We start from the raw sequence: 26,658 nt of genomic DNA, 5'->3' as shown, positions 1-26,658 counted from the left end.
ATTACCTGGTCTGTGGTATTTTGTTACAGTAGCAGGAAAAGACTAAAACAAGGGGATAGCCAACTTTACTGACTAATCTATTTTTTTCGTGGATTTGAAATGCTAACTTCAAAATATACCAAGGGGGCCAGGCATGCTGGCTCATGCCTGTAATCCCAACGCTTTGGGAGGCCAGATTACCTGAGGTCAGGGGTGCGAGACCAGCCTGGCCAACGTGGTGAAACCCTGTCTCTACTAAAAATACAAAAATTAGCCGGGCATGGTGGTGCGTGCCTGTAATCCCAGCTACTCAGGAGGCTGAGGCAGGAGAATAGCTTGAATCCAGGAGGCGGAGGTTGCAGTGAGCTGAGATCACACCATTGCACTCCAGCCTGGGAGAGTCAGACTCTATCTCAAAAAAATAAAAATAAAATATACCAAGGAACAGACTCTCCCTAGAAGGGCCACAAGAGGCCTCAATCAGTGCGTGTCTCCCCGTAGTAACTGCACTCCAAAGGAGGTTATTCAGTTAGCACTTTATTGACTCCTTGGGATTCTGCTAAAGACAGAAATTTTGAGGTTGAATTTAATAATGTTCAGAAGCCTGAACCCCACCCAAATAAAGGATCAGGAAGGCCACCCAAGTTGCCCTACTCAGGGCACATACCTACTGAGGGATGTGTTCTTGAAGAAGCATGCCCAATCTGAAAATGTGTATACCACAAGCTATTTTCTTTCAAAGTAATAAGGGCAAAGGAAGAGGTTAAGAGAACTCCGTCACACTAAACTTCCTAGGAAAATACAGAGCATATGCATATAAGATGGGATATATTTAACTGTGAAGGGTGGCTGGAGTTACTAGAGAGTTTCACAAGTGTTAAGAGGCTTATCTGGGCTGGGTGCATGGCTCACACCTATAATCCCAGCACTTTGGGAGGCTGAGGCAGGAGGATTGCTTGAGCCCAGGAGTTTGAGACCAGCCTGGGCAACATAGCCAGACCCTGTCGTTAAACAAACAAAAACAGCCAGGCGTGATGGCATGCATCTGTGTTCCAGGTACTCAGGAGGTTGAAGCAGGAAGATTGCTTGAGCCCAGGAGGTCAAGGCTACCATGAGCCATGTTTGTGCCATCGCACTCCAGCCTGGGCAAGAGCAAGAGCAAGACACTGTCTCCAAAATAAAAATAAAATAAAATAAGGCTTATCTGCATTATTAGCATTAACCAACTGAGCTAACCAGCTTCAGTTGCATTAAATGAATACTGTGTGGGTATGGGCTGAGAACCGTCGAGATCAACTTCGAGGAGCAGGAACACACCAGCTACTTAAGGTGTGCTGCCATCTGCTGGCTAACCTCGTGTTGCAGTCAAACCAAAACTAGTTACAGCAAAAAATGATAGCCACACAAGCCAGACATGGTATAATAACAAAAAACAAACCAAACCAAACGCACCTCGTGCTGCACGCTGACCTTCCCTGGTAACTAGAAGTGGTGCCTGTCTCTTGGTGGCCCATGGTGGTGACTGTCAGGCACTGCTGAGCAAGCAAATCTCAGGACTGGGGTGAACCTAAATAGAAAATTCAAAATACACTACATGCAGATAGGCCAGCATAAGATTATGTGCCCAGTTCTCTCACCGTGTAATAGAGTATCTAGGCTCGTATATGAACTCACAATGCTGTAGGTTCCTGCTTAAAAGAAGCTGGAAAAAAGCATGTCACCCAGGATAGGCTCTAGAAGATACATTGCTATCATCTCACCCCTTTTCTCCACTATCCTATCTCCCATTCCCTTGCCTGACCCTCCAGTAGTGATGATGTAAAGTACCCAGAGGCCAAGAGCCATGGTGGCTGGGGAGGGCCCCCGATGGGAGAGGAACATGTTGCATCCATCTCTCCTAAGGCAAACTGAAAGACATCTGACTGAAGGTCACCAGTGGAAATGGAATGGATTAGGGAACGTCCTGTTACTATGGGTAGTGAGGTAAGGGAAAACCAAAACCAAACAGATAGAAACCTAAAACGTTAATGTGATCTTTATTATACAGCACATCTGGTATTTGTGTATCCCAACAAGTATACAGAATACTCTATAAAACCAAACCCAACCCTTCAATATTACACTAATGAAGATTAACCCAGAGTCGCATCTCTTCAAAATGCACACAATTAACACGGTCCTGCTGTAACAATATTATGGAAAGAGCCAGGTAGCACAAGAAAGGAGAGAGGATAAAGACTGAAGTGTGTGCCAAAGTCATTGTCTTTTGTTATTGCACTTTTATTCTACACACTTAGTATGTTACACTTTTATTTAACACTGTAATAAACATTAGTCCTTTAAAACAAACAAAAAACATTACATGAAGACAAAAGACAACAGGCTGTCCAGACCAATTTTCTTTTCAACCATCTGGGCAAGCTGGCCTCCCCAGTGCTAGATGTCCTGATGCACCTCTGAGATCACCTCAATTGGACTGGATGTTAACAAAACAGATGAAGTTAAAAATAAAACCCTTTTAGGAACAGTAGTGCTACTGGAAACCTCCAGGAGAGTTTGGAATACAAGTGTCTCAAGGCCACTCCCTCTTTACCCACTTTAACATCAAACAAGCTCTATTCATCCCACCTCCATAATTGAAGGATTAACCTTTTTTTTTTTTTTTTTTTTTTTTTGAGATGGAGTCCTGCTCTGCTGCCCAGGCTGGAGTGCAGTGGTGTGATCTTGGCTCAATGCAGCCTCTGTCTCCTGGGTTCAAGCAATTCTCCTACCTCGGCCTCCCGAGTAGCTGAGACTATAGGTACCCGCCACCATGCCTGGTGATTTTTTTCTATTTTTAATAGAGACGGGGTTTCACCATGTTACCAGGCTGGTCTCGAACTCCTTACCTCAGGTTTTAAAAAGTGGGTTACTTGATCCAGAAAATCCAAAAACTTTGGAAATTCAAGGAAAGCAACTACTCTTTTGGCAGTGGACTCTTCCAGGGTTGTTAATCCCACTTTGACGCAATATGGATGGACTAGGGAGGCTTCCTGATTATCCAAATGGAATACCAAGGCATGCCATCATCTCTCCAAAGCAAGCCCAAAGAGGGCTTTAACTTCCCAAAGTGCAACTGTAATCACCAATTCCCCTGGGCCTCCCAGTGCTAAATAATAAGCCAAAGCCAAAAAATAAAGTGTCATTCAGTGCAGTTGTCACTTTGCAGCCCTGCAACCCCGAGGCACTTCTTCCATGAGGAAGAACACTTTGTGACCCTTCTTTGGCAGCTCAAGCAAAGACACAAAAATGCATTTGAGAGCTGACAGGTACTAGTCGAGAGTTCTATGAGTCCCCTATTTCTGTATGTGGTAGTAATGCATTCTTTCCTCCACTGCTTCCTTGAATTTTAGTGTTAAAAATTAGGAGAAGCTGCTGCCTAAGCTCTGTCCCCTTGAAGTTGATGGAGTCAAAAGTGACTCTCTTTGGTCTGGGAACAACCAGCACAGTCCTCCCGTGAAGCGCTTGCTCAGTCAATGAGCTACTCTTTGCAGAGGATCAGGGAACTAAGGTATGCCTGGGGAAACCCCACCCAAATGAGCCATGCCAGACAGCCCTTGCCATCAGCTCTCTAGGCACAGGGTCAGCTATTCCAGGGCCCCAGGCTCCACCATTTCTCCTGACTGCTCTGCAGGAAGGCCTCTCACTCATTTCTGAAACAAAATGAGAGACCAGACTTCAAGCTCTGGCCATTAAAAATGGCCAGGTCATCATTTTCATGCTGGGGTAAGCTGCCCTAATTATGTTGATTAGAAGGACAGACCACAATAAGGGTCATTCTTTCATGCCATCCTTTTTCTTCCTCCAGCCACAATCTTACCTCACCACTTGGGAACACATACAACCAAAGCTGGGAGGTAAAATCTTTAGGACTTTGGTCACGCTGAGCCCTCTCTAACCCAAGTGCTGCCAGACTTCTTTGAAAACCTAGTGTCCTCCCAAGTAATATACAATACAGTACATCTCATGGCATTCCATCACTTAGAATAAGAATGGATGCCAAAGAACAAAGAATCCAAAATTAGCTGACAATGTTATAAAACACGCTATACACACATATACCTGCACTCACGCTATACACACATATACCTGCACTCAGCCTGCTGAGTATTTAAATAACATCCCAAATATCCATATGTGGACTTTGGCTGGCCTAGAGACTTTCAAGAATATTTTGCACCTTTTCTCAAAATACTTTTTTTAAAGAAAATGAACTGTAACACAACTACTCATCTCCTTATATCAGTCCCTCCCTTCCACCCTTCCCACTGGGGAAAAAACTGTTGGGGAATCTGCTAGAGAACTGGTATCTGATACCAAACTAAGCCGTGGGGTAAACCAAAAAGGGACTCTGGGTAGAGGAAAAAAATCTAACCTCCCATATGTGAATGAGAATATGAGCTAATACTTCCCAAGAATGTTAGGAATGTGACCTTCATAATGGAAGCGCAGACCTATGATTATAGCTAGAGTCAAAAGAAAACAGTCTGGAAAGGGAACTATATTAGACTTTTCCTAAAATTTCATACACAACAGACTTACACTGATTTTCCAGCAAGTAGAGAGTACTTACCCCTCCTTTCTTGACACCTGACTCCCTTGAAGGCCCATCATAGTTCCCAGGACAGTGAGTTAGTGCAGAGAATAGAGTACTTGAAGTATAGCTAAATAGGTGGTAAAAATTCTAAGAATATACTGAACATCCTACCAAAACAAGGCTAAAGCCTGCAGAGCCCGAAGACACTGAGTCAGTTCCTTTATCATTTGCAAGTAAAAAGGTAATTATTAGCACTACATGGAATTTCTGAAAGGCTGCAAGAGTTTAGGGAGCTACTATGCTCAAGCATATCATGATCAGAGCCCAGGATAGCCAAAGAGTTAAAAGTTATATGAAAGACCCATTATAGACTCCATTTATACTCCATTAATAGTTAAAAGATGGTCATTCTGTCATAGACAACCCTAGAAAATCCCAGCAGCAGATGTGCGACTCATCTTTTTTTTTTTTTTTTTTTTGAGATGGAGTCTCGCTCTGTTGCCCAGGCTAGAGTGCAGTGGCGTGATCTCGGCTCACCACAACGTCCGCCTCCCGGGTTCAAGCGATTCTCCTGTCTCGGCCTCCCAAGTAGCTGGGACTACTGGTGCGCACCACCATGCCCGGCTAATTTGCAACTCATCTTATACACCTACATGGGGACCTGTTTTACAAACTCTGGGGCTGGACACAGGGGCCAGACCACAATTATTGGGGATTAGGCAGATGGAGGGAGACTACTCACTTCCACTGTCTACTTCCTCGTCTACCTGTTTTTCTGAATCTAATGGACCAGTTTGGTTGAGGAAGGCTTGAAGTCAAGTGCATCTGAGATGCACCAATATTTAAATTGTTCCCCTTCCTCTGCCTAGAATCAGAATTTCTTTCCTCAAGCACACTTCATGAGGAACCCTCCAAAAGACCACCCACCCACCTTTCAGGGAAACTTCCCAGACACTAGCACACAGGGGTGAGGGGCACACACACAGAACCACTAGAGGAGGGTTTTTCTCTTTCATCTGCTTCTTTTTTTCTTCTAACAGATTTTTAAAAAGGTAAAAAGAAGGAACAAATTTCGGGAGAAATCGTGGTTAAAAGCTCATTGATCAAGTTTTAAAAACGTCAGTGTGTTAGATTCAAACACAAAAAGAAAAATTTCTGATTGTGTTAAGTTTTAAAAACAAGCTGGTTTTCTTCCAATATGTTTGTACCCAGGCCATGGCCTCCAATCATCTCCCACCTCTCAGTTCTCACCCAAATACTTCGCATTGGGTTGATTTTGCTCAGACATTCACTTCTAAGTACCATGTTATCTGGAGCTTTCCCACTTTGAGATGAAAAGAGGTAAACAAAAGAGAAGACTCAAAGGTAAAAGAACAGATTCTGTTCTGGGGTTAGCAGTAACTCTAAATCCAGTAACTTCTGTGTGTATGTCTATATAGATAGAGATATAGACACACACACACGTATATACGTATACACACACATATGCATACACATTCTTTTTTTTTTTTTTTTTTTTTGAGACAGAGTCTCACTCTGTTGCCCAGGCTGGAGTGCAATGGCACAATCTCGGCTCACTGCAACCTCTGCCTCCCAGGTTCAAGCGATTTTCCTTCCTCAGCCTCCCGAGTAGCTTGGATTACAGGCATGCACCACCACGCCCGGCTAATTTTTTGTATCTTTAGTAGAGACGGGGTTTCATCATGTTGGCCAGGCTGCTCTTGAACTCTGGACCTTGTGATCCGCCCGCCTCGGCCTCCCAAAGTGCTGGGATTACAGGCGTGAGCCACCATGCCTGGCCTCTTTTTTTTTTTTTTCCTCTTTTCAGGGCCTCTTGGTGATGTAACAGTGAAACCCTCCCCCAGAAACCAGGGATATGTGGTCCTATAAATGTAAACACACTGGCACTATGAGGAACAGATAGCTCTGTTTCTAGCTCCCTCACTGGGACTTCTGACCATTGCAACCTGAGATCCCCGGCTGCAGACAGCAGGAACCAGACATCCACAAGTTACTGTTTTTGTCCCCATGTTTTCATAATCCCAGAACTAAGCTCAAATTTTCTGAGTCCTAACTAAACTACTCCTAGCTAGAGCCAAAAATCATGAGAATGAGACTTTTTAACACTATTGCCACTGCAGCGTCCTGCTTGTTGTCTTAGAAGTATATACAGTGAATAGACAATGGTAACATCTGCCTCCTTTTCATTTGTGAGGCCAGAACATCACATTCCTCAGCTTTTACATATCTTAGACACTTTTTTGCTAAAGGGATAGCTTGGTGCTTCAGTGAGCTGCTGAATATGCTGAGTCATTCAACTCTTCACTGTCCAGGAGTCATCCCTACCTGGGAAGGTTTCAAGTTTCCCAGCAAGCACCAGTTCCCTTGGGAGTGTGTCCTATAGTGAATAAATGTCAAATTCTCCCCATGGCCAAAAGGTGAGGGGGAAGGAAAGAACTAGAGAGTGAAAGAGAAAGGTCTTTGCTTTCAAGTAGAATCATCTAGTCCTCTGTTTGGCTGCTCAGAATTGGACTTGCAGAGCCGATCCATGATGCCCTGGAGCATGGGCTGGACAATGCCCAAGAGAGGCCTCTTCAAGGGGTCGCCATCCCAACAGGCTTCCATCAACTGCCAGCACTCCTCATCAAACACAGGAAGACGTTCTGGGCGAGCCCCTAGAGAAAAGAGCATGGAAACAAGACCACAAGTGAGAGGGACCCAGCACAAACAAAGAGGCATGACCAGCTCAAAGGCTGACTTCCCAGTGGGGCTCGGAATACTAAGAATGCAAGGAGTTTTGACTTCGATTGCAAACATCTAAGTTAGAACCCAACAGTAAGAGTAATTAAAAAAAAAAAAGAAAAGAAAAACTGGAACACATTAGCCTATGAAGTTGAAGAATCGGACATTTTTTAAAAAAGACTTTTTGAGATAGTTCAATAGAGAGTTGACTGGAAGCAAAGGTTGACTTAAGTATCTTTTCTGGATTCATGACAGTTTAAACGTATCTACGGCCCTGCTGTGGAGTGGCCAGATAGGATGACAGGAGGCCCGGTGACATTGCCTGGGTTCAGTCTGCCCTAGCCAGGGGAGTTAGGACAAGGTAGTACTTGTGGCTCTTACCCCTCCGCACATTGTTCCAGAGATGGTCTTTGCTAGCACACCTCTCAAATGCCTCAGGGAGCTTGACAGAGCCTGAGCAGATATACCAGAAAAGAATTCCAAAAGCGTAGACATCCACGGAATTATCGTACTTCCCTGATGGCAAGAAAGGATGAAACGTAATGAGCCGCGGAGAGTCAAGCAGCAGCATCTACACCACCTTGCCTCAGTAGAGGGTTGGCTTTTTCCAAAGCTTTTAACATCTATTATCTCTCAATAACAACCCTGCCAGGTGGGCAGGGCACATTTGTAATGCCCATTTTACAATACAATCAACTAAGACATTGGGAGGTCACAGCTCAATACTAAGAGAGCCAAGCCTAGAACTTGACAAAGGAGAAGGAAAATAAGGCCTTTCATTCTGCTAGGACAGTCAAAAAGATTAATCACAAAAGGTCATATTAGGGAAATAAAGTTGGAAATACAGGTGGGTAGGTATGTTGGAACCAGAATATAATCATTTTTAAAGTCAGGTAGAAGAGTCTGGATTCAGTGAGCAGCAGGAAGTCATTTATGTTTTAGAGGAGGAGGTGACATGAAGAATATAATATTTTAGAAAGATGATTCTGACAGCAATAGGTGGACTGTAGTAGAAACAATAAAAGAAATTTAAGTATGAAATAGCCAAAATAGAATAATAGTGGAATTAGAAAGTTTTTTTTTTTTTTTTTGAGATGGAGTTTCACTCTTGTTGCCCAGGCTGGAGTGCAGTGGCACGATCTCGGCTCACCACAACCTCCGCTTCCTGGGTTCAAGCGATTCTCTTGCCTCAGCCTCCCGAGTAGCTGGGATTACAGGCATGTGCCACCACGCCTGGCTAATTTTGTATTTTTAGTAGAGATGGGGTTTCTCCATGTTGGTCAGGCTAGTCTTGAACTCCTGACCTCAGGTGATCTACCTGCCTTGGCTTCCCAAAGTGCTGGGATTATGACATGAGCCACCGCGCCTGGCCGAAAGTTTTTTTTTTTTTTTTTAAGTAAATCTAGAGAAAGAAAAATGATGACTGTCTACTTAGTTCAGATGTTGAGTACGACTACAGCTATGTCGCTAACACCTAATCCTTACATGTATCACCCAGTGAAGGGCTGGGGGAAGACTCGTACATGAAATGAAAGAAATTTAAATATATTGCTAATTTTAACTCTTACCAATACTAATGACTGACCAGGGACTACCTTTCTATCTTTGCTGGCAATGGAACAATCATTCCCATCACTTGGGCTCAAAACCTTGGAGTCATGTTTTAGTCATTCTTTTCTGTTCACTAACCATATCAAGTTAGCACCAAAATTTTGTTCATTCTTCCTCTGAATTGATCTCGAATTTCTCACGTTTGTTTCTGCACTAACACCAGCTTAATCATGGAGGCAACCATAGAAGACCAGCTATCTGGTCTTACCTTGGTTCTTCCCAAATCATCTTTACCTACTGTTGCTAAAGCTCATCTTCTATCAACATTTTCCTCTGTCCCCTACTCAAAAGCTCAGTAGCTCCTTAAGTCTTGCACAACAAGCCTTGATTCTTCTGTGGGAATTTCAAGCTCAATGTATTTTATCTCCAACCTTGTTTGCTACCATTCCCCAAATGGATTTCTTTCCTGTCATGCTTATTTCTATTCTGTGATTTTCTTCATTATCTCCCCTTCTTTAGCCTCCAGAATTTTCTCTCCTTCATGCTACAGGGTTATACTATGGAGACAGAAAGTCCTAGAATTAAATCACAGCTCCATTACCTTTTAGCTCAATGTTTTTGGGAGTAGGTTTCTTTCTTTCTTTTTTTTTTTTTTTTAAGATGGAGTCTGGCTCTGTCACCCAGGCTGGAGTGCAGTGGCGCGATCTTGGCTCACTGCAAGCTCCGCCTCCCGGGTTCACGCTATTCTCCTGCCTCAGCCTCTCCTAGTAGCTGGGACTACAGGCACCCGCCACCACGCCCAGCTAATTTTTTGTATTTTTAGTAGAGACGGGGTTTCACCGTGGAGTCTCGATCTCCTGACCTTGTGATCCGCCCACCTCGGCCTCCCAAAGTGCTGGGATTACAAGCGTGAGCCACTGCGCCCGGCCGGGAGTAAGGTTTCTTCATCAATCTGGTCTCAACTTTATCCATTGAATGGACACAAAAATACATCATCATCACAGAATTAAACAAAATATGTGAAAAACCTACCCATACTGCTTAGCTCCAGGTATACACTTAATAAATGAGTTCCCTTCTCACCTACCAATTTCCCAGATCTGACTCAAGTTCTACTCAAAATCTCACCTCCATCACAAAACCACCAAACATTTCCACCTTCATTTATTCCTTTTCTAAACACCAACAGTACATTATATAGCACTTAATTTAGCACTTAATCATACGTTGTGTTGTACTGCTTCCTATTTTACCTCTCAATATATCTCTATGTCAACTGTAAGTTCTTTAATGATAAAGGACAACTCCCATCACACAGGAGTTATTCAATCAATACTTTATGATTAAATAATTGGCTGATTATGGCAATTATGGCACTAATAACCCAAAGAGATGTCCAAATGGTGATTCCCATTTGTACTTTTTCTTTCTTACTCCTTTACCTCTTCACTTTCCCTGCTACTTGCCTTAGGTAGGTCTCCCGTGATCTGGTTTCTCCCTTGCCTGTGCCAGACCTGCCAGTAGTGATTGTGCAAACGAGCTCAAGGGGTAGCACTCAGGATTAAAGTAATATGCCCTGCCCAGACCCACTGCCTGCCCTCCAGCCTTACCTGTGAAAAGTTCAGGGGCCATATGGATTGGTGTCCCCACAATGCTGCCTGACATCATGGCCTCTGGCTTGCAGAATCCTAAGTCAGTGATCTTGGCACGGTTCTGCTTATCCAGCTGCCAACAAAGCAGGGCAAGAGTCACCTTGTTTCTGATCCTGCACGCAGCACTGCTGCATACCCAAGCTCAAAGGTAGGTACCTCAAAGTAGTGTCACTGGGCAGGATTATGCTCTGAAAATGAGTTGTCAGGTGATTTCGTCCTTGTACAAACACCAGATTGTGCATACACAAACCTAAATGGTATACCTGCTACACACCTAGGCTACATATTAATAGTATGGTCTTTTGCTACTAGGCTACAAACCTGTACAGTGTATTACTGTACTGAATACCATAGGCAACTGTAACACAATGGTATTTGTGTATCTAAACATACTTAAACATAGAAAAGGTACAGTAAGAATACGGTATAAAAGATAAAAAATGATATACCTGTAGAGGGCATTTACAATGAATGGAGCTCGCAGAAGTGGAAGTTGCTCTGGGTGAGTCAGTGAGTGAGTGGTGAGTGAATGTGAAGGCCTAGGACGTTACCGTACGCCACTGTAGGCTTTATAAACACTGTATATTTAGGCTACACTAAATTTATTTTTAAAAGTTTTTCTTCAATAATAAATCAACCTCTACTTACTGTAATTTTACTTTATAAACTTTTAATTTTTTAAGCTTTTTGTTTGACTCTTTTGTAATAAACACTTAGCTTAAAACACACATTGTATAGCTGTACAAAAATATTGCGGTTTTTTTTGTTGTTTTGTTTTTTGTTTTTTTAAAGAGACAGGGTTGTGCTCTGTTGTCCAGGCTGGAGTGCAGTGGCACAATCATAGCTCAAGGCAGCCTTGAACTTCTGGGCTCAAGGGATCTTCCCACCTCGGCTTCCTGACCAGCTAAGACTACAGTTGTATGCCATCATGCCTGGCTAATTTTTTTATTTTTAGCAGAGATTGGGATCTTTCTCTGTTGTCCAGGCTGGTTATAGGCTTTCCTTTTTTTTTTTTTTTTTTTTAACTTTTAAAACTTTTTTGTGAAAAACTAAAACACAGACATATTAGCCTAGGCCTGCATGGGGTCAGGATCATCTATATCACTGTCTTCCACCTCCACATTCTGTCCCACTGGAAGGTCTTCAGGGACAATAACACACATGGAGCTGTCACTTCCTATGACAGCAACACCTTCTTCTGGAATTTGTCCTAAGGTCCTGCCCGAGGCTGTCCTTACTGGTTTATATATTTACTATATTATACTTTTTATTGTTAGAGTATCTAAAAGGTATAAAAAGATAAAAAGTATAGTACAGTAAATATATAAACCAGTAACAGAGCTGTTTATTATCAAATATTATATACTGTACATAATTGTGCTATACTTTTATATCAATAGGTTTACACGAGCATCACCACATGTGTATTGCACTATGCTGCAACATTACAACAGCTATGATGTCACTAGGCAATAGGAATTTTTTACTCCATTATAATCTTTTTTGTTTGTTTTTGTTTTTGAGAAGGAGTTTCGCTCCTGTTGCCCAGGCTAGAGTGCAATGGCACGATCTCGGCTCACCACAACCTCTGCCTCCCAGGTTCAAGCGATTCTCTTGCCTCAGCCTCCCAAGTAGCTGGGATTACAGGCATGCGCCACCACACCCAGCTAATTTTGTATTTTTAGTATAGACGGGGTTTCTCCATCTTGGTCAGGTTGGTCTCGAACTCCCGACCTCAGGTGATCAGCCTGCCTTGGCCTCCCAAGGTGCTGGGATTACAGGCGTAAGCCACCGCGCCTGGCCAGTCCATTATAATCTTATCGGACTACATCGTATATGTGGTCTCACTGACCAAAATGTCATTATGCAGTGCATGACTGTACTTCATAAATCCTGCCGCCAACCTTCCTGTCTCCAGGTTCATTTCCATTACAGGTTGAGTATCCCTTATCTGAAAGGCTTGGAACCAGAAGTGTTTTGAATTTCATTTTTTTTTTTCAGATTTTGGAATATATCTATTATATTTGCTGATTCCGCACCTCTAATTAAAAATCCAAAATGCTCCAGTGAGCATTCCCTTTGAGGGTCATGTCAGTGCTCAGAAACTTTTGGATTTTGGAGCATTTTGGATTTGTAATTTTTGGATTAGGAATACTCAACCGGTACCGTCTTCCTCCCCATACTATGAGCAGTATGAGGGCAGGGATTGCTGTTTTCATCTTAAGCACAGTGCTTAGCCGGGTACATATGAAGATCCTAAAAAACACTGGAAGAATGAGGAAGTACAGGTCCATGGAAGGACACCAGGGAAACACTTCAGTGCCTGACTCTCCTCCTGACCCCAGGGCAGAAAGTTGAGGTCCTCCGGTCAGCTAAGGAGAGTTTCCTAAAGTCCCTGTAGTTTCCTTTCCTAAAGGTCTAAGAGAATAAGTCTGTCTAATTTGGCTACTGATCAGCCTTTTAGGTTTCAGCTGTCAATTTTAGGGAGATCATTCCCTTCCCCTAAATTGCGGTCATCTTTATACATCATTTAAGTATTGCCAGAAAAAACTTAATGATATGCCAGTATACTTTCAAGAGGAGTAGGCCGAAAGATTCTTTACAATTCAAATTACAGGACTGGAGGGTTCATGACCATCTCACCATTTAAGGTACATTTACCAATCTCAGCCTTCATCCTACATCTCTGATCAAACCTTAAGCAATAACAAGGCTCAGACTCCTCAAAGGCAGAAAGACTATTCTAGATTAAAGGAGACTAAAGAAACATGACAACAAAATATACTATATATTTCCTGGATTGGATCCTGTATCAAACAAACAAACATACCATATTTAGGGCAAATGAACATATTTGGGACAACTGAAAAATGCTAATATAGATTACATATTAAATAATAGTATTGTATCAATGTTAAATTTCTTGGGTATGATAACGACACTTTGATTATATAGAACAATGTCCTTTTTCTTAGGAGATACTTAGGAATAAAGTGTTTTCTGTAACTTACTTTCTTTTTGTGTGTGTGTGTGTGTGTGGCAGGGTCTCACTCTGTCACCAGGCTGGAGTGCAGTGGCATGATCTCAACTCACTGCAACCTCTGCCTCCAGGGTTCAAGTGATCCTCCTGCCTCAGCCTCCTCAGTAGCTGGGACTACAGGCATGCACACGCCTAGCTAACTTTTTTTTTTTTTTTTTTTTTTTGTATTTTTGGTAGAGACAGGGTTTTACCATCTTGGCCAGGCTGGTCTCCAACTCCTGACCTCAGGTGATTCACCCACCTCGGCCTCCCAAAGTGCTCGGATTACAGGCATGAGCCACTGCACCTGGCCTTGTAACTTAATTCCATATAGCTCAGTAAAAAAGTATGCACACGTGTGTGTGTGTGTGTGTGTGTGTGTGTGCATGTATAGAGAGAAAGAGAGAGCATACATTTTGGAGAAAAGAGAATATGAATTTGGGTGAAGGGTATATGGGTCTTCTTTGTACCACTCTTCCATAAGTTTAACATTTTTCAAAACAGTGTAGGGGGAAAAAACCTTACACAATATCAGCTAAGTCTATGATGAAACTCCTCCCTAAGCTTTAAGTCTCACACACCATCTTTCACCATGCTGTTAACTCTACTACTTTCTGATATGGTTTGTTAACTCTACTACTTTCGGATATGGTTTGTCCCCATCCAAATTTCATCTTGAATTGTAACTCCCATAATCCCCACGTGTCATGGGAGGGACCTGATGGGAGGTAAGGGGCTTTTCCTCCTTTTGATCGGCACTTCTCCTTGCTGCCACCATGTGAAGAAGGACATGTTTGCTTCTTCCCCTTCCACCATGATGGTAAGCTTCCTGAGGCCTCTCCAGCCCTGCGGAACTGTGAGTCAATTAACCATTCTTCCTGTAAAAGGTACCCAGTCTCAGGTATGTCTTTATTAGCAGCGTGAGAATGGACTAACACAGTAAATTGTACCAAGAGTGGGCTGCTGCTGTAAGGATACATGAAATTGTGGAAGCGACTTTGGAACTGAGTAACAGACAGAGGCTGGAACAGTTTGGAGGGCTCAGAAGAAGACAGGAAAATGTGGGAAAGTTTGGAACTTCCTAGAGACTTGATGAATGGCTTTGACCAAAATGCTGATAGTGACATGGACAATGATGTCGAGGCTAAGGTGGTCTCAGATGGAAATGAGGAACTTGTTGGGAACTGGAATAAAGGTCACTATTGCTATGCAAGAAGACTGAAGGCATTTTGCCCCTGCCCTAGAGATCCATGGAACTCTGAACTTGAGAGAGATGACTTAGGGTATCTGGTGGAAGAAATTTATTTATTTATTTATTTAGAGACGGAGTCTCACTCTGTCACCCAGGCTGGAGTGCAGTGGCGCAATCTCAGCTCACTGCAACCTCCCCCTCCCAGGTTCAAGCAATTCTCCTGCCTCAGCCTCCCAAGTAGCTGGGACTACAGGTGTGTGCCACCACACCCGGCTAATTTTTTATTTTTAGTAGAGACAGGGTTTCACCATGTTGGCCAGGCTGGCCTCAAACTCCTGACTTCAGGTGATCCACCCACCTCGGCCTCCCAAAGTGCTGGGATTACAGATGTGAGCCACCATGCCCACCCAGAAGAAATTTTTAAGCAGCAAAGTGTTAAAGAGGAGGCAGAGCATAAAATTTTGAAAAATTTGCAGCCTGACAATGTGATAGAAAAGAAAACCTATTTTCTGGCTGGGTGCAGTGCCTCACGCCTATAATCCCAGCACTCTGGGAGGCCGAGGTGGGCGGATCACTTGAGGTCAGGAGTTGGAGACCAGTCTGGCCAACATGGCAAAACCCTGTCTCTACTAAAAATACAAAAATTAGCCCGGCTGCCTGTAATCCCAGCTACTTGGGAGGCTGAAGCAGGAGAATCGCTTGAACCTGGGAGGTGGAGGTTACAGTGAGTCGAGATTGTGCCACTGCACCCCAGCCTGGGCAACAGAGTGAGACTCCATCTCAAAAAAAAAAAAAAAAGAAAAGAAAAAAAAGAAAACCTATTTTCTGGGGAGAAATTCAAGCCCACTGCAGAAATTTTTGTAAGTAACAAGGAGCCGAATATTAACCAGCAAGACAATGGGTAAAATTTCTCCAGGGCATGTCAGAGACCTTAACAGCAGCCCCTCCTATGACAGGCCTAGAGATCTAGGAGGGAAAAATGGTTCTGTGGGCTGGGCCCAGGACCCCCCTGCTCTGTGCAGCCTTCAAACATGGTACCCTGCATCCCAGCTGCTTCAGTTCCAGCTGTGGCTAAAAGGGGCCAACACATAGCTCAGGCCATTGCTTCAGAGGGTGCAAGCCCCAAATCTTGGCAGCTTACACGTGGTGTTGGGCCTGCAGGTGCATAGAAATCAAGAATTGCGGTTTGGGAACCTCTGCCTAGATTTCAGAGGATGTATGGAAATGCCTGGATACCCATGCAGAAGTTTGCTGCAGGGGTGGAGCCCCCATGGAGAACCTCTGCTAGGGCAGTGCAGAAGGGATGTATGGGGTTGGAGCCCCCACAGAAAGTCCCCACTGGGACACTGCCTAGTGGAGCTGTGAGAAGAAGGCCACTGTCTTCCAGAACCCAGAATGGTAGATCCACACATAACTTGCACCGTGTGCCTAGAAAAGCCACAGACACTCAACACCAGCCCATGAAAGCAGCCAGGAGGTAGGCTGTATCCTGCAAAGCCACAGGTGTGAAGATGCCCAATGCCATGGGAGACCACCTCTTGCATCAGTGTGCGCTGGATGTGAGACATGGAGTCAAAGAAGATCGTTTTGGAACTGCAGGGTTTAATGACTGCCCTATTGGATTTCAGACTTGCATAGGCCCTGTAGCACCTTTGTTTTGGCCAATTTCTCCCATTTGGAATGGGTGTATTTACCCAATGCGTGTACCCTCGTAGTATGTAGAAAGTAACTAACTTGCTTTTGATTTTATAGGCTCACAGGCAGAAGGGACTTGCCTTGTCTCAGATAAAACTTTGGACTTGGACTTTTGGATTAATGCTAGAATGAGTTAAGACTTTGGGGAACTGTTAGGAAGGCATGATTGTGTTTTGAAATGTGAGGACATGAGATCTGGGAGGGGCCAGGGGCAGAATGATATGGTTTGGCTGTGTCCCCACCCAAATCTCATCTTGAATTGTAGTTCCCATAATCCACATGTGTTGTGGGAGGGACCCAGTGAGAGGTAATTTAATCATGGGGGCAGTCACCCTCATGCTTTTCTCATGACAGTGAGTTCTAACAAGATCTGATGGTTTTGTAAGGGGCTTTACCCCCTTTTGTTCAGTACCTCTCCTTGCTGCTGCCATGTGAAGAAGAATGTGTTTATTTCCCCTTCCGCCATAACTGTAAGTTTCCTGAGGCCTCTCAAGCCCTGTGCAACTGTGAGTCAATTAAACCTCTTTCCTTTATAAATTACCCAGTCTTAGGTATGTCTTTACTAGCAGCATGAGAATGGACTAATACACTTTCTATGAGGACTTTTCTTAGGATCTAACTTATATTTACATGTACCCTCCAAAATCACTCAGCCACAGAGGTAGGGTATAATCTTGGGGAAACAGCTCTTACTTACCAGCACATTTTTCAGTTTGATATCACGATGGACAAGTCCCTGGCTGTGCAGGAAGCGGATTCCCTCCACCACATCTAGTGCTATCTGCAAACGTGTCTCCAGGGTCAGCCCAGCCTTGGGGAGAAAAAAGAGCTTACTTGTCATGATAAGGCAACTCCTCAACTCAACTGACTATACAAGGGCACATGTGGACAGAAAAGTGATTTTTAAAAAGAGGAAGAGCCGGGCACAGTGGCTCGTGCCTGTAACCCCAGCACTTAGGGAGGCCAAGGTCAAGAATTTCAAGACCAGCCTGGCAAACATGGTGAAATCCTGTCTCTACTAAAAATGCAAAAAAGAATTAGCTGGATGTGGTGGCAGGTGCCTGTAATCCCAGCTACTTGGGAGGCTGAGGCAGGAGAATCACTTGAACCCAGGAGGCAGTTTGCAGTGAGCTGAGATGGTGCCACTGCACTCCAGCCTGGGTGACAGAGCAAGACTCTGTCTCAAAAAAAAAAAAAGGTGGGGGGAGAAAAAAGCAGTTAGGAGAGGGAAGTAGAGGAAAATCAAGGAAGAGCAAGTTGTAAAGGAGACAAAGCCAGATAAAATCCCTTGCAGGCTGCAGTTAAGCCAAATAGATCACCTCAAATGTGACTAGAAGATGGAACCAAACAACTAAGCCATGAGCTCATTTCTAACACTTGAACAAATTCTGGAACTGCCCTTGAGGCTCAAAGTGACTATTTCTAGGTCCCTCAGGAAGATTTACTTCCATTGCTTTACAGGCCTGGTTAGCCCAGGTTTGGTTTTATGGATTCAAATACCAAAGTCACTCATATTACTTCAATTCAGGGTCTCCTGAATACTGGAAAATGTCACATCACTCATTCAAAAGCTCAAAGGATGTTCTCTAGCTCACTTGTGGAAATGCATCAGACAATGCTTAACTCCTCTGAAATGAAGAGGGAAAGCTGCTTGGAGAGTCATTTTCTTCATCATATTGATTCCTCATGACTCCAGGAAGCATTTCTAAGGTTTCCTCTGCCCTACTTCTGGAAGCCTCCATATAAACTGGTCCAAGAGGAATCCATGAGAAGGGATCTACTCAGAGACTCTGACGTCAGCTTCTCTCTCCTTCTACTCAGCTCCTATGTAGGGAACAGACAAAAGAAACCTCTCTAATTCCCTCTTGGTGGTTTAGACAAGGGAAACTCAACATCCAACTGAGGTTTTCACCTTCACTCAAATAAAATCCTTTAGTAGCTTCTCACAGTCTATAACAGAATTTGAATTCTACGGAAATTCTTAACATTTTGGGTCTTATATAATTTGTTCCCAACATCTCTTTGCACATTATGTCTCCTGATTCCCAAAACGAACCAGCTGCTCCAATGTGCCCAGTGTCCTTACCGGCCTTCGAATGCTCTAGGCATTAAGCTGTTCCTTCCCCCTGCTATGGCCTCTTCCTTCCAACTGCCCAAATTCTACCCATCATGGTATATTTGTCAAACTCAAATGCCACATCTTCCTGAAATGGTTGCTGATTACAGTTCTCTTAATAGTGCCTGTCAGTTATACCTTCTGATACCCTCTAATGGTGCTTAATGCTGGACCTTGTACAAAGCAGTCACTAATAAATATCTGTTGACTAAACAACAAAAACTAGCTTTATCCTCTTACAGCAAAAATGAGAAAGAAGAGCAGAGTTACAAGAAGCTGTACTGCTCTTCTAAGGAGTTTAGATTTTTACTACTACCACAGGGGTCTGAGTGGTGAATGACAGTATTCTGGGCATATAATGGGGTGAAAATAGGTTCTGAGAAATCTTTAAAATTTTTTTTTATTTTTATTTTTAGAGATAGGGTCTTGCTCTGTCACCCAGGCTAGGGTGCAGTGGCATGATCATAGCTCACTGCAGTCTCAACCTCCTAAGCACAAGAGATCCTCCCAGCTCAGCCCCCTCGAGTAGCTGGGACTACAGGTATGAGCCACCACACTCAGCTAACTTTTAAATTTTTTATAGAGACGAGGTCTCCCTCTATTGACCAGACTGGTCTCAAACTCCTGGACTCAAGTGATCCTCCCACCTTGGCCTCCCCACGTGCTGGGATTACAGGGGTGAGCCACCATGCCCAGCTGAGAAATCTTTAAGGGTTTTTGGAAATAAGTGAAATAAACCCTAATTACTCCAACAATCTCTGATGAAAGCTAAAAGCTCTGAATAAACAGGAGAGGATGAGAGGCCAGAAAGGAACCCACGGATTTGGCTGCCAGCTGGATCTTGCTCTCTCCTTACCTTTAGCCCTGTGTAGAGATCCCGGTGTAGCCGCTCCATAATGAGGAGCACAGCAATGCTGGAGCCACCACCATAGTTGTAGTCAATGACTGAACCATGGAGATCCACCAGTCGCTCATGCTTCGGCAGAGACCTGGAGGGAAGGAGAGAGGTCTGGGCTACAAGGCTTGGGCTCTAATCCTGCATGACATGCCAGAATGTATGAGACAATAATTTCCAGACCATGCTTAGGACAGGTCCAGAGGTAATGGCCCTCAGTGCAGACAAAGCCCTCAGTACAGACAGAACATGGCCTCTTCAACAAGGTGAAGAATCCTGGATTCTAAAAACTCATAAGGCTTAAGGACTAAAGAAGAAAGTTAAATAGAATGATGAGTCTGAGAAATTAGGATGGTGGGGAAAGAGCAAGCAAAAACAGCAAAGGCCTGAAAGGGAGCACATGTTTGTTAGACACAGAAACCTAAATATAGAGAGGCCATGCTGTAGCTCTTCGTACAAAATCTAAACCAGGCTTCTAGATTCTTCTCTGGATCTTTCTCATAGAGATGAATGAGACCAGGACCCACCTCATATAGTGAAATTCCAAAGCCAGATCATTCCAGTGCTTCTCATCTGGAGGGACAACTGATTTGAGGGCACAAGGGAAGTGTCCTCCCCAGTTGTCACACAGGTATACCACACCATACTGGCCCCGGCCCAGTTCCTGTCCCAGTTTAGGTTTACCTATAAGGTACAGAGACAGAGATAAGGCAGGAGGGATGGGAACTTGGTGGGCAACCTCTGTTAAGATTCTTTTTTTTTCTTTTTTTTTTTTTTGAGACAGAGTCTTGTTCTGTCACCCAGGCAGGAGTGCAGTGGCATGATCTCTGCTCACTGCAACCTCTGCCTCCTGGGTTCAAGCGATTATTCTGCCTCAGGCTCCCAAGTAGTTGGGATTACAGGCATGTGCCACCATGCACGGCTAATTTTTACAGTTTTAGTAGAGACGGGGTTTTGCCATGTTGCCCAGGGTGGTCGCGAACTCCTGGGCTCAAGTGATCCACCCACCACGGCCTCCCAAAGTACTGGGATTACAGGCGTAAGCCACCATGCCGGCCCTGTAACATTCTTCATTGTGAACCAGGTCAGGAAGCTGTAATCATGCCCAGGGATAAAATTCTAGTGTCATTCTAACCCAATAGAAAGTAATCTAACTGGTTTAATGCAAATAAACTGTGGTTATGTGGTATTTTTTTTTTTTTTTTGGAGACAGAGTCTTGCTCTGTCACCCAGGCTGCAGTGCAGTGGTATGATCTTGGCTCACTGCAACCTCCACCTCTGGGTTCAAGTGAATCTTCTGCCTCAGCCTCCCGAGGAGCTGGGGTTACAGACAAGTGCCACCACGCCCAGCTAATTTTTTTAGTAGAGATGTGGCCTTGCCATATTGCCCAGGCTGGTCTTGAACTTCTGAGCTCAGGCAATCCACCCACCTCAGCCTCCCAAAGTGCTAAGATTACAGGTATGAGCCACCACACCTGGCCTGGTCATGTTATTTGAACTATATAAATAGCAGGAAGAGACTTTAGGAATTCAAAAACATCAGTAAGCGTTTAGGCAGCTTTGCGAAGAAGCAGCTTTAGACACTAGGATTCTCTGAGGCTGGACATAAGAATGTCAGGTATCCTGAACCATCCTCCAGTTTATTTAGAAGAAAACCAGACTCACGATGAAGCAAGACATCCTGTAAAGAACGGCTTTCCAGAGAAAGGCGGGCCAGGCGGGGGGCATGATCTTTCCGAACCCTCAGCCATAGATCTTCAGTTTTCTCTAACCGGCCTGAGTGGCCAGCTTCTAGCTGGGAGAGAAACAGAAAAAGTACATATGACTTAAGTCCCTTGCTTCAGCTTCCTCACCTGTTATACAGGGATAACAATATCTACTTCATATAGATAATTGTGAGAATTAAACAAGATACATGTAACATGTTTAGCACAGAGACGGGCACAGAGCAGACGCTCAATAAATAGTAACTCTTCCTCCTGGATGCATACTCACATCTATCCACTCTCTGCCTGGACACACCCACTCCCTGCCAGTGGACAATCAGATGTCAAACAATTATGAAATAATATAGAAGTTGAAAAGTCATGACCTTCTGTCATTTGTTCCTAAAATACTATATAAACATATAAAATTCCTACTCTTATTTTCTTTCCTCACTCAGTGAAATGGGGAGAAATTAACTGAGCTCACTCCATTCTCCCGAGAGTTAGGAAAATATCCACATGAAAAATTTATTGAAAAAACTTCCTATAACAGGCTAGAAAGAAAATATACTGATGATTTTAATGTGTGTGTGTGTGTGTGTGTGTGTGTGTGTGTGTGTGTGTATGAAGAGCAGAGGGCAAAATATTCCCATCTGGATGAGGCTCTTCTCTGCTTGATCCAGCTATTATCTCCTTTCCTACATACCAACCTGCCGCAAGGAGGCTGCAAAAGCCTCATGGGAACTATTGAGCCGAGTCCGGAATTGGCTGCAAATGCTCTTGGCCAATTTGGAGGCGCTGAGGCTCTCAATGGCTTCCTGGGCCACCTTCCTCTTCCATTCCAGAGTGATGGCAGGTGGGCTCACCCATGTGATGCGCTGGATGATCTACCAGGATGAAGACAGCGAGATCACCAAGGAATGAGAGACAAGAACCACTACAAAGATCCAGTGTCCTTCCTTTTCTGGGTTATCCGTTCATTAAGAGCAGGCTCAAAAGATGCGAGCCATACGAAGTCCAAAGTTCCTTTCCAGTTCTATCTACCTCAAAATCAGGTCCTAGCCCAGAGAAAAGCATCAAAGAACACCAGGCCTAGTCTACATGCTCACAAACCCTCAATATATTACATTCAGTGCCAGGGAGTGCCTGATAATCTTTCTGAAGACAGTAAATAACTCTACATAAGAGCCAGATCAAATTCCAGAACAGAAACCACATTCACAGCCTCCGGCAACAACAAAGCCTAGTTCTGAGAAAAGATTTAGGCTGGGAAAAAGAAATATGAAGAAGCTAGTTTGGTAGAGTCTTATGGCTCCATGAAATATCATTTATCTTTTTTTTCTATTTTTCCATTGGCCACAAAGAGCACCCAACATAAAAATCATTTAAACCCAAAACTTCTGAGAGTTCAAGAGAACAACGTTAATAATTATTTGAGAATAGGCATAAACCAGAATTCTCCCAGGCAGGCAAACCAGAACAAATGGTCACCCTGCCTTAACAGAAGATCCTAGATATCTGTTTCCTACTGGGGTCACTAGGATTCATTTGAGCCAACTAGGGGCTTAGAAATCTTTCTCTAAGTAATAATCCCTACCTGCTTGATTTGCTCCCAGAGCATCCTTGTAACTGACGACCCTGAGTGAAACGTGACTTCAACATGATAGGCAGCATTTAAGATCTGAAAGAGACAATGCCAAAGAAAACATGCCCTCAGTAGTGTGGCTATTTCAAAAATGCAATAAATGATACTTATTTCAAGAACATAGTCCAGACTCAGGGTTTCCAAACTTACCCCTCAATATATTTGCAGAGTCAACTTAAGTTGATTATTTATTTTGTGACTATCTAGCCCCTTCTACCTCATCTTTACATTCATCAACTTTTTTTTTTTTTTTTTTTTTTTTCAGACAGAGTTTCGCTCTTGTCCCCCAGGCTGGAGTGCAATGGCGTGATCTTGGCTCACCAAAACCTCCGCCTCCCAGGTTCAAGCGATTCTCCTGCCTCAGCCTCCCATGTAGCTGGGATTACAGGTATGCGCCACCACGCCCGGCTAATTTTGTATTTTTAGTAGAGATGGGGTTTCTCCATGTTGGTCAGGCTGGTCTCAAACTCCCAACCTCAGGTGATCCGCCCACCTCAGCCTCCCAAAGTGCTGGGATTACAGGCGTGAGCCACTGTGGCTGGCCTATATTTATCAACTTAAATGCAGTTTTACAGCTCACCAACATCTCCCACAGGCAGTGGTCATGTGACAGGAAAACAAAATAAAATTCAAACAAGATTCGCAAGAAGCTGAAAGGGAAATTCTTGCCTAATTTGAAGTGTGGACTTGTGCAGATTTTTCATGTGTTATCTATGACACGATGTCTTAAAAATCATTCTTTGTCTACCTGTTTGAGATAATTACTGGTGATGTGAACTGAGACATCCTGAGACTTCTCCAGGCTCTGCAGACATCGTTCCAGGGTTCCGACGAAGCTCTCCCTCAGGTAATCCACTGAGCTGATCAGCTTATTAGCCACTGCCTGATTAAGTCGGGAGATGATGAGTTCCTGGATCTGTCGGATGCAGCATTTGATCTCTCTGGTGCCCACTGGTTCTCCATTCTCAGGGACAATGACGTCTATGGAGGCAGAGAAATAAGCTAATTAGTTGTGAGGAAGAAGGGGCAGACACACTAAATAAAGTCATCTCTCAAATCAGAACCATGGAACTACCGTGATGATGATGGCTGCAAAAAGACATGATTCGTTGATGACGTCTAACTCTCACAATGATCAGGGGTCATGTAACCCTCAACTACTAAAGGCAGCTAAGATCCTGAGAAGAAGCAATTAAGTCCAGGTACAGTGACTCACACCTGTAATTCCAGCACTTTGGGAGGCCAAGGCAGGAGGATTGCTTGAGCCCAGGAGTTCAAGATGAGCTTGGGTAACATAGTGAGACCTCATCTCTACAAAAAGTAAAAAGATGAGGCAGGCGGGAGGATGGCTTGAATCTAGGACGTAAAGGCTACGATGAGCTGTGATTGTGCCACTGTACTCCTGCCTGGGTGATGGGAGTGAGAACCTGTCTCAAAAAAAAAAAAAAAAGAAGAAGCAATAAGTCTAGAATGAGACTGTTGATTTTGTTAGCTTTTTTTTTTTTTTTTTTTGAGACGGAGTGTCACTCTGTCGCCCAGGCTGGAGTGGAGTGGCGTGATCTTCTCGGCTCACTGCAAGCTCCGCCTCCCAGGTTCAAGCCATTCTCCTGCCTCAGCCTCCCGAGTAGCTGCGACTACAGGCGCCCGCCACCACATCTGGCTAATTTTTTGTATTTTTAGTAGAGATGGGGTTTCACCACGTTGGCCAGGATGGTTTCGATCTCCTGACCTCATGATCTGCCCACCTCGGCCTCCCAAAGTGCTGAGATTACAGGTGTGAGCCACCATGCCTGGCAATTTTGTTAGCTTTTATGTCACATTTATAGGAGGGGAGGAACAACATTTATGAAGTGCAAACTATTTGAAACGCACTAAAATAAGGATTTCACACATGTAATCTAATTTCATCTTCACAATAACTTTGTTAGATGGGTATTATAGATCAGGAAACAGCCTCAAAGAGAGAACAAAGTAGACATGGGAAGGGGATAGTACAGTTAGGAAGTAACACAGCCAGCATTTGAACCCAGTGCTCATTATTCCAAATCCTATGATCTTTGCAAAATTTCACATTCCCTAGCACATTAATGAGAAAAACCCAAGAGTCAGGAATTTTATTCTATGTTTTGTTTTGTTTTTTTTTGAGACTGAGTTTAGCTTTATCGCCCAGGCTGGAGTGCAGTGGCACAATCTCAGCTCACTGCAACCTCTGCCTTCAGGGTTCAAGTGATCTTGTGCCTCAGCCTCCCAAGTACCTGGGACTACAGGTGCCCACCACCACGCCAGACTAATTTTTGTATTTTTAGTAGAGATGGGGTTTCACCATGTTGGCCAGGCTGGTCTTGAACTCCTGACCTCAGTTGATCTGCTCACCTTGGCCTCCCAAAGTGCTGAGATTACAGGCATGAGCCACTGCACCCGGCCAGGAATTTTATTCTAATCAATTACTAGATAAATAAAAAGTAAAACTCAATTGTCCCCACCATGCTACACTATCTCTTAGGATTAGAACATCTATTAATATTGTAAATCAGAGGACAGAAGAACTTGAGAGAAGTCAAACTACTTGCAAAAAGATGTGCTCCTAAAAAGGCACTCTCATGTCTACTGGTGGAAACTTAAATGGGTGCCACTTCTTCAGAGGAAATTTGGCAATATCTATTAAAATGTTCAACCAACCAAGAAAAATCTACATACCCTTTGATCTAACTATTTTGCTTCTAGGAATTCTTTTTCTTGAGATATACCCTTACAAGTCCCAAGGTGTATATGTACAATGATGATTAATGCAGTATAGTTTGCATTCGTGAAAGAGAAAATAAAAAATAAACAAATAAGCCTGGCCAACATGGTGAAACCCTGTCTCTACTAAAAATACAAAAATTAGCCAGGTGTGGTGGTACACACCTTTAGACCCAGCTACTAGGGAGGCACCTGAGGTGGGAGGATTCCTTGAACCCAGGAGGCAGAGGTTGCAGTGAGACTAGACCAGGCCTCTGCACTCCAGCCTGGGCGACAGAACAAAATCCTGTCTCAAAAAATAAATAAATAAATAAAAATAAATAAAAAACAAAAACAGCTTAAATGTCCACCAATGAGAGAATAGTTCAGTAAATTCAGGCATATCCATTAGAAGAAGACAATTTGTATGAATATTTATGGAATGCCCTCTAAGATACATATTAAATGAAAAAGACAAGTGCAGAAGAACATACGGAGAAGAACTGGGTGGCTGGGGGATGGTGTCTTTATAACTCTGAGTTAAGTACTATACATACAGGTTTTATCTTAAAAATAAATTTTATAAAGTGTGAATATCATGATACCTAGCACATATGCATTGTCTTTATTTTAAAACAAACAGTAATAGTAATCTGGCTCCACACTGGGCACGATGGCTCATACCTGTAATCCTAGCACTTTGTGGGGGCTGAAGCGGGAGGATCGCTACAGGCCTGGGCAACATAGCAAGACCTCGTCTTTACACACACACACGCACACACGCACAAAAAAAAATCTGGCTCCATAGAACATGTGCTAGCTTGCTTCTAAATCTTCTTATTGTTTCAAGGATACTCAGCACTTAGAACAAGGTAAGAACAATCGAATACTTTACTGTCTGCCCAACCTAGCTGTCCTGACCTCCATTCTGTGTAATATGATGCCGGCAGTGATGCTCTGGTGTCTTTAATCAAATATTGAGAAGACTTCCTAAGATTTCCACTGCAAGTAACACTTCTCAACAACTCCTCTCGGCAGTGGAGAATTCACCAAAGAGGTATCTCTGTTCATCTTTAGAATGACTATAAGAAATCAGGCAACCTATGCTTGCTAAAGTCAACCATACTTCCTTTGTATTTGTAAGTGTAACTTAAACTAGATACCATCAT

At 43.6% G+C, this 26,658-nt stretch overlaps 1 protein-coding gene across 3 annotated transcripts in view; it reads right to left on the bottom strand.

The window, feature by feature from the left end:
• Positions 1–1,998: 1,998 nt before the first annotated feature.
• The window catches only part of DSTYK (dual serine/threonine and tyrosine protein kinase), a 69,955-nt gene continuing 45,295 nt past the window's right edge, over positions 1,999–26,658 (bottom strand). For 2 of the 3 annotated variants that reach the window (XM_055234791.2, XM_055234790.2), the window contains exons 4-13: positions 23,517–23,749; positions 22,721–22,804; positions 21,834–22,010; positions 21,083–21,212; positions 19,945–20,101; positions 19,379–19,511; positions 17,104–17,217; positions 10,459–10,573; positions 7,679–7,813; positions 1,999–7,230 (exon numbers count right to left, since the gene is read on the bottom strand). In XM_055234791.2, the coding sequence (XP_055090766.1) occupies positions 7,043–7,230; positions 7,679–7,813; positions 10,459–10,573; positions 17,104–17,217; positions 19,379–19,511; positions 19,945–20,101; positions 21,083–21,212; positions 21,834–22,010; positions 22,721–22,804; positions 23,517–23,749 (1,466 nt within the window). In that variant the 3' untranslated portion in view covers positions 1,999–7,042. The remainder of the gene's footprint in view (positions 7,231–7,678; positions 7,814–10,458; positions 10,574–17,103; positions 17,218–19,378; positions 19,512–19,944; positions 20,102–21,082; positions 21,213–21,833; positions 22,011–22,720; positions 22,805–23,516; positions 23,750–26,658) is intronic. The other variant, XM_055234792.2, reaches the window with a different exon arrangement.

This window comes from Symphalangus syndactylus, chromosome 19, assembly GCF_028878055.3.
Source record: "Symphalangus syndactylus isolate Jambi chromosome 19, NHGRI_mSymSyn1-v2.1_pri, whole genome shotgun sequence".
NCBI lineage: Eukaryota > Metazoa > Chordata > Mammalia > Primates > Hylobatidae > Symphalangus > Symphalangus syndactylus.
Note: the sequence above shows the minus strand (reverse complement) of the source record. Positions and strands in the feature narration are given on the sequence as shown.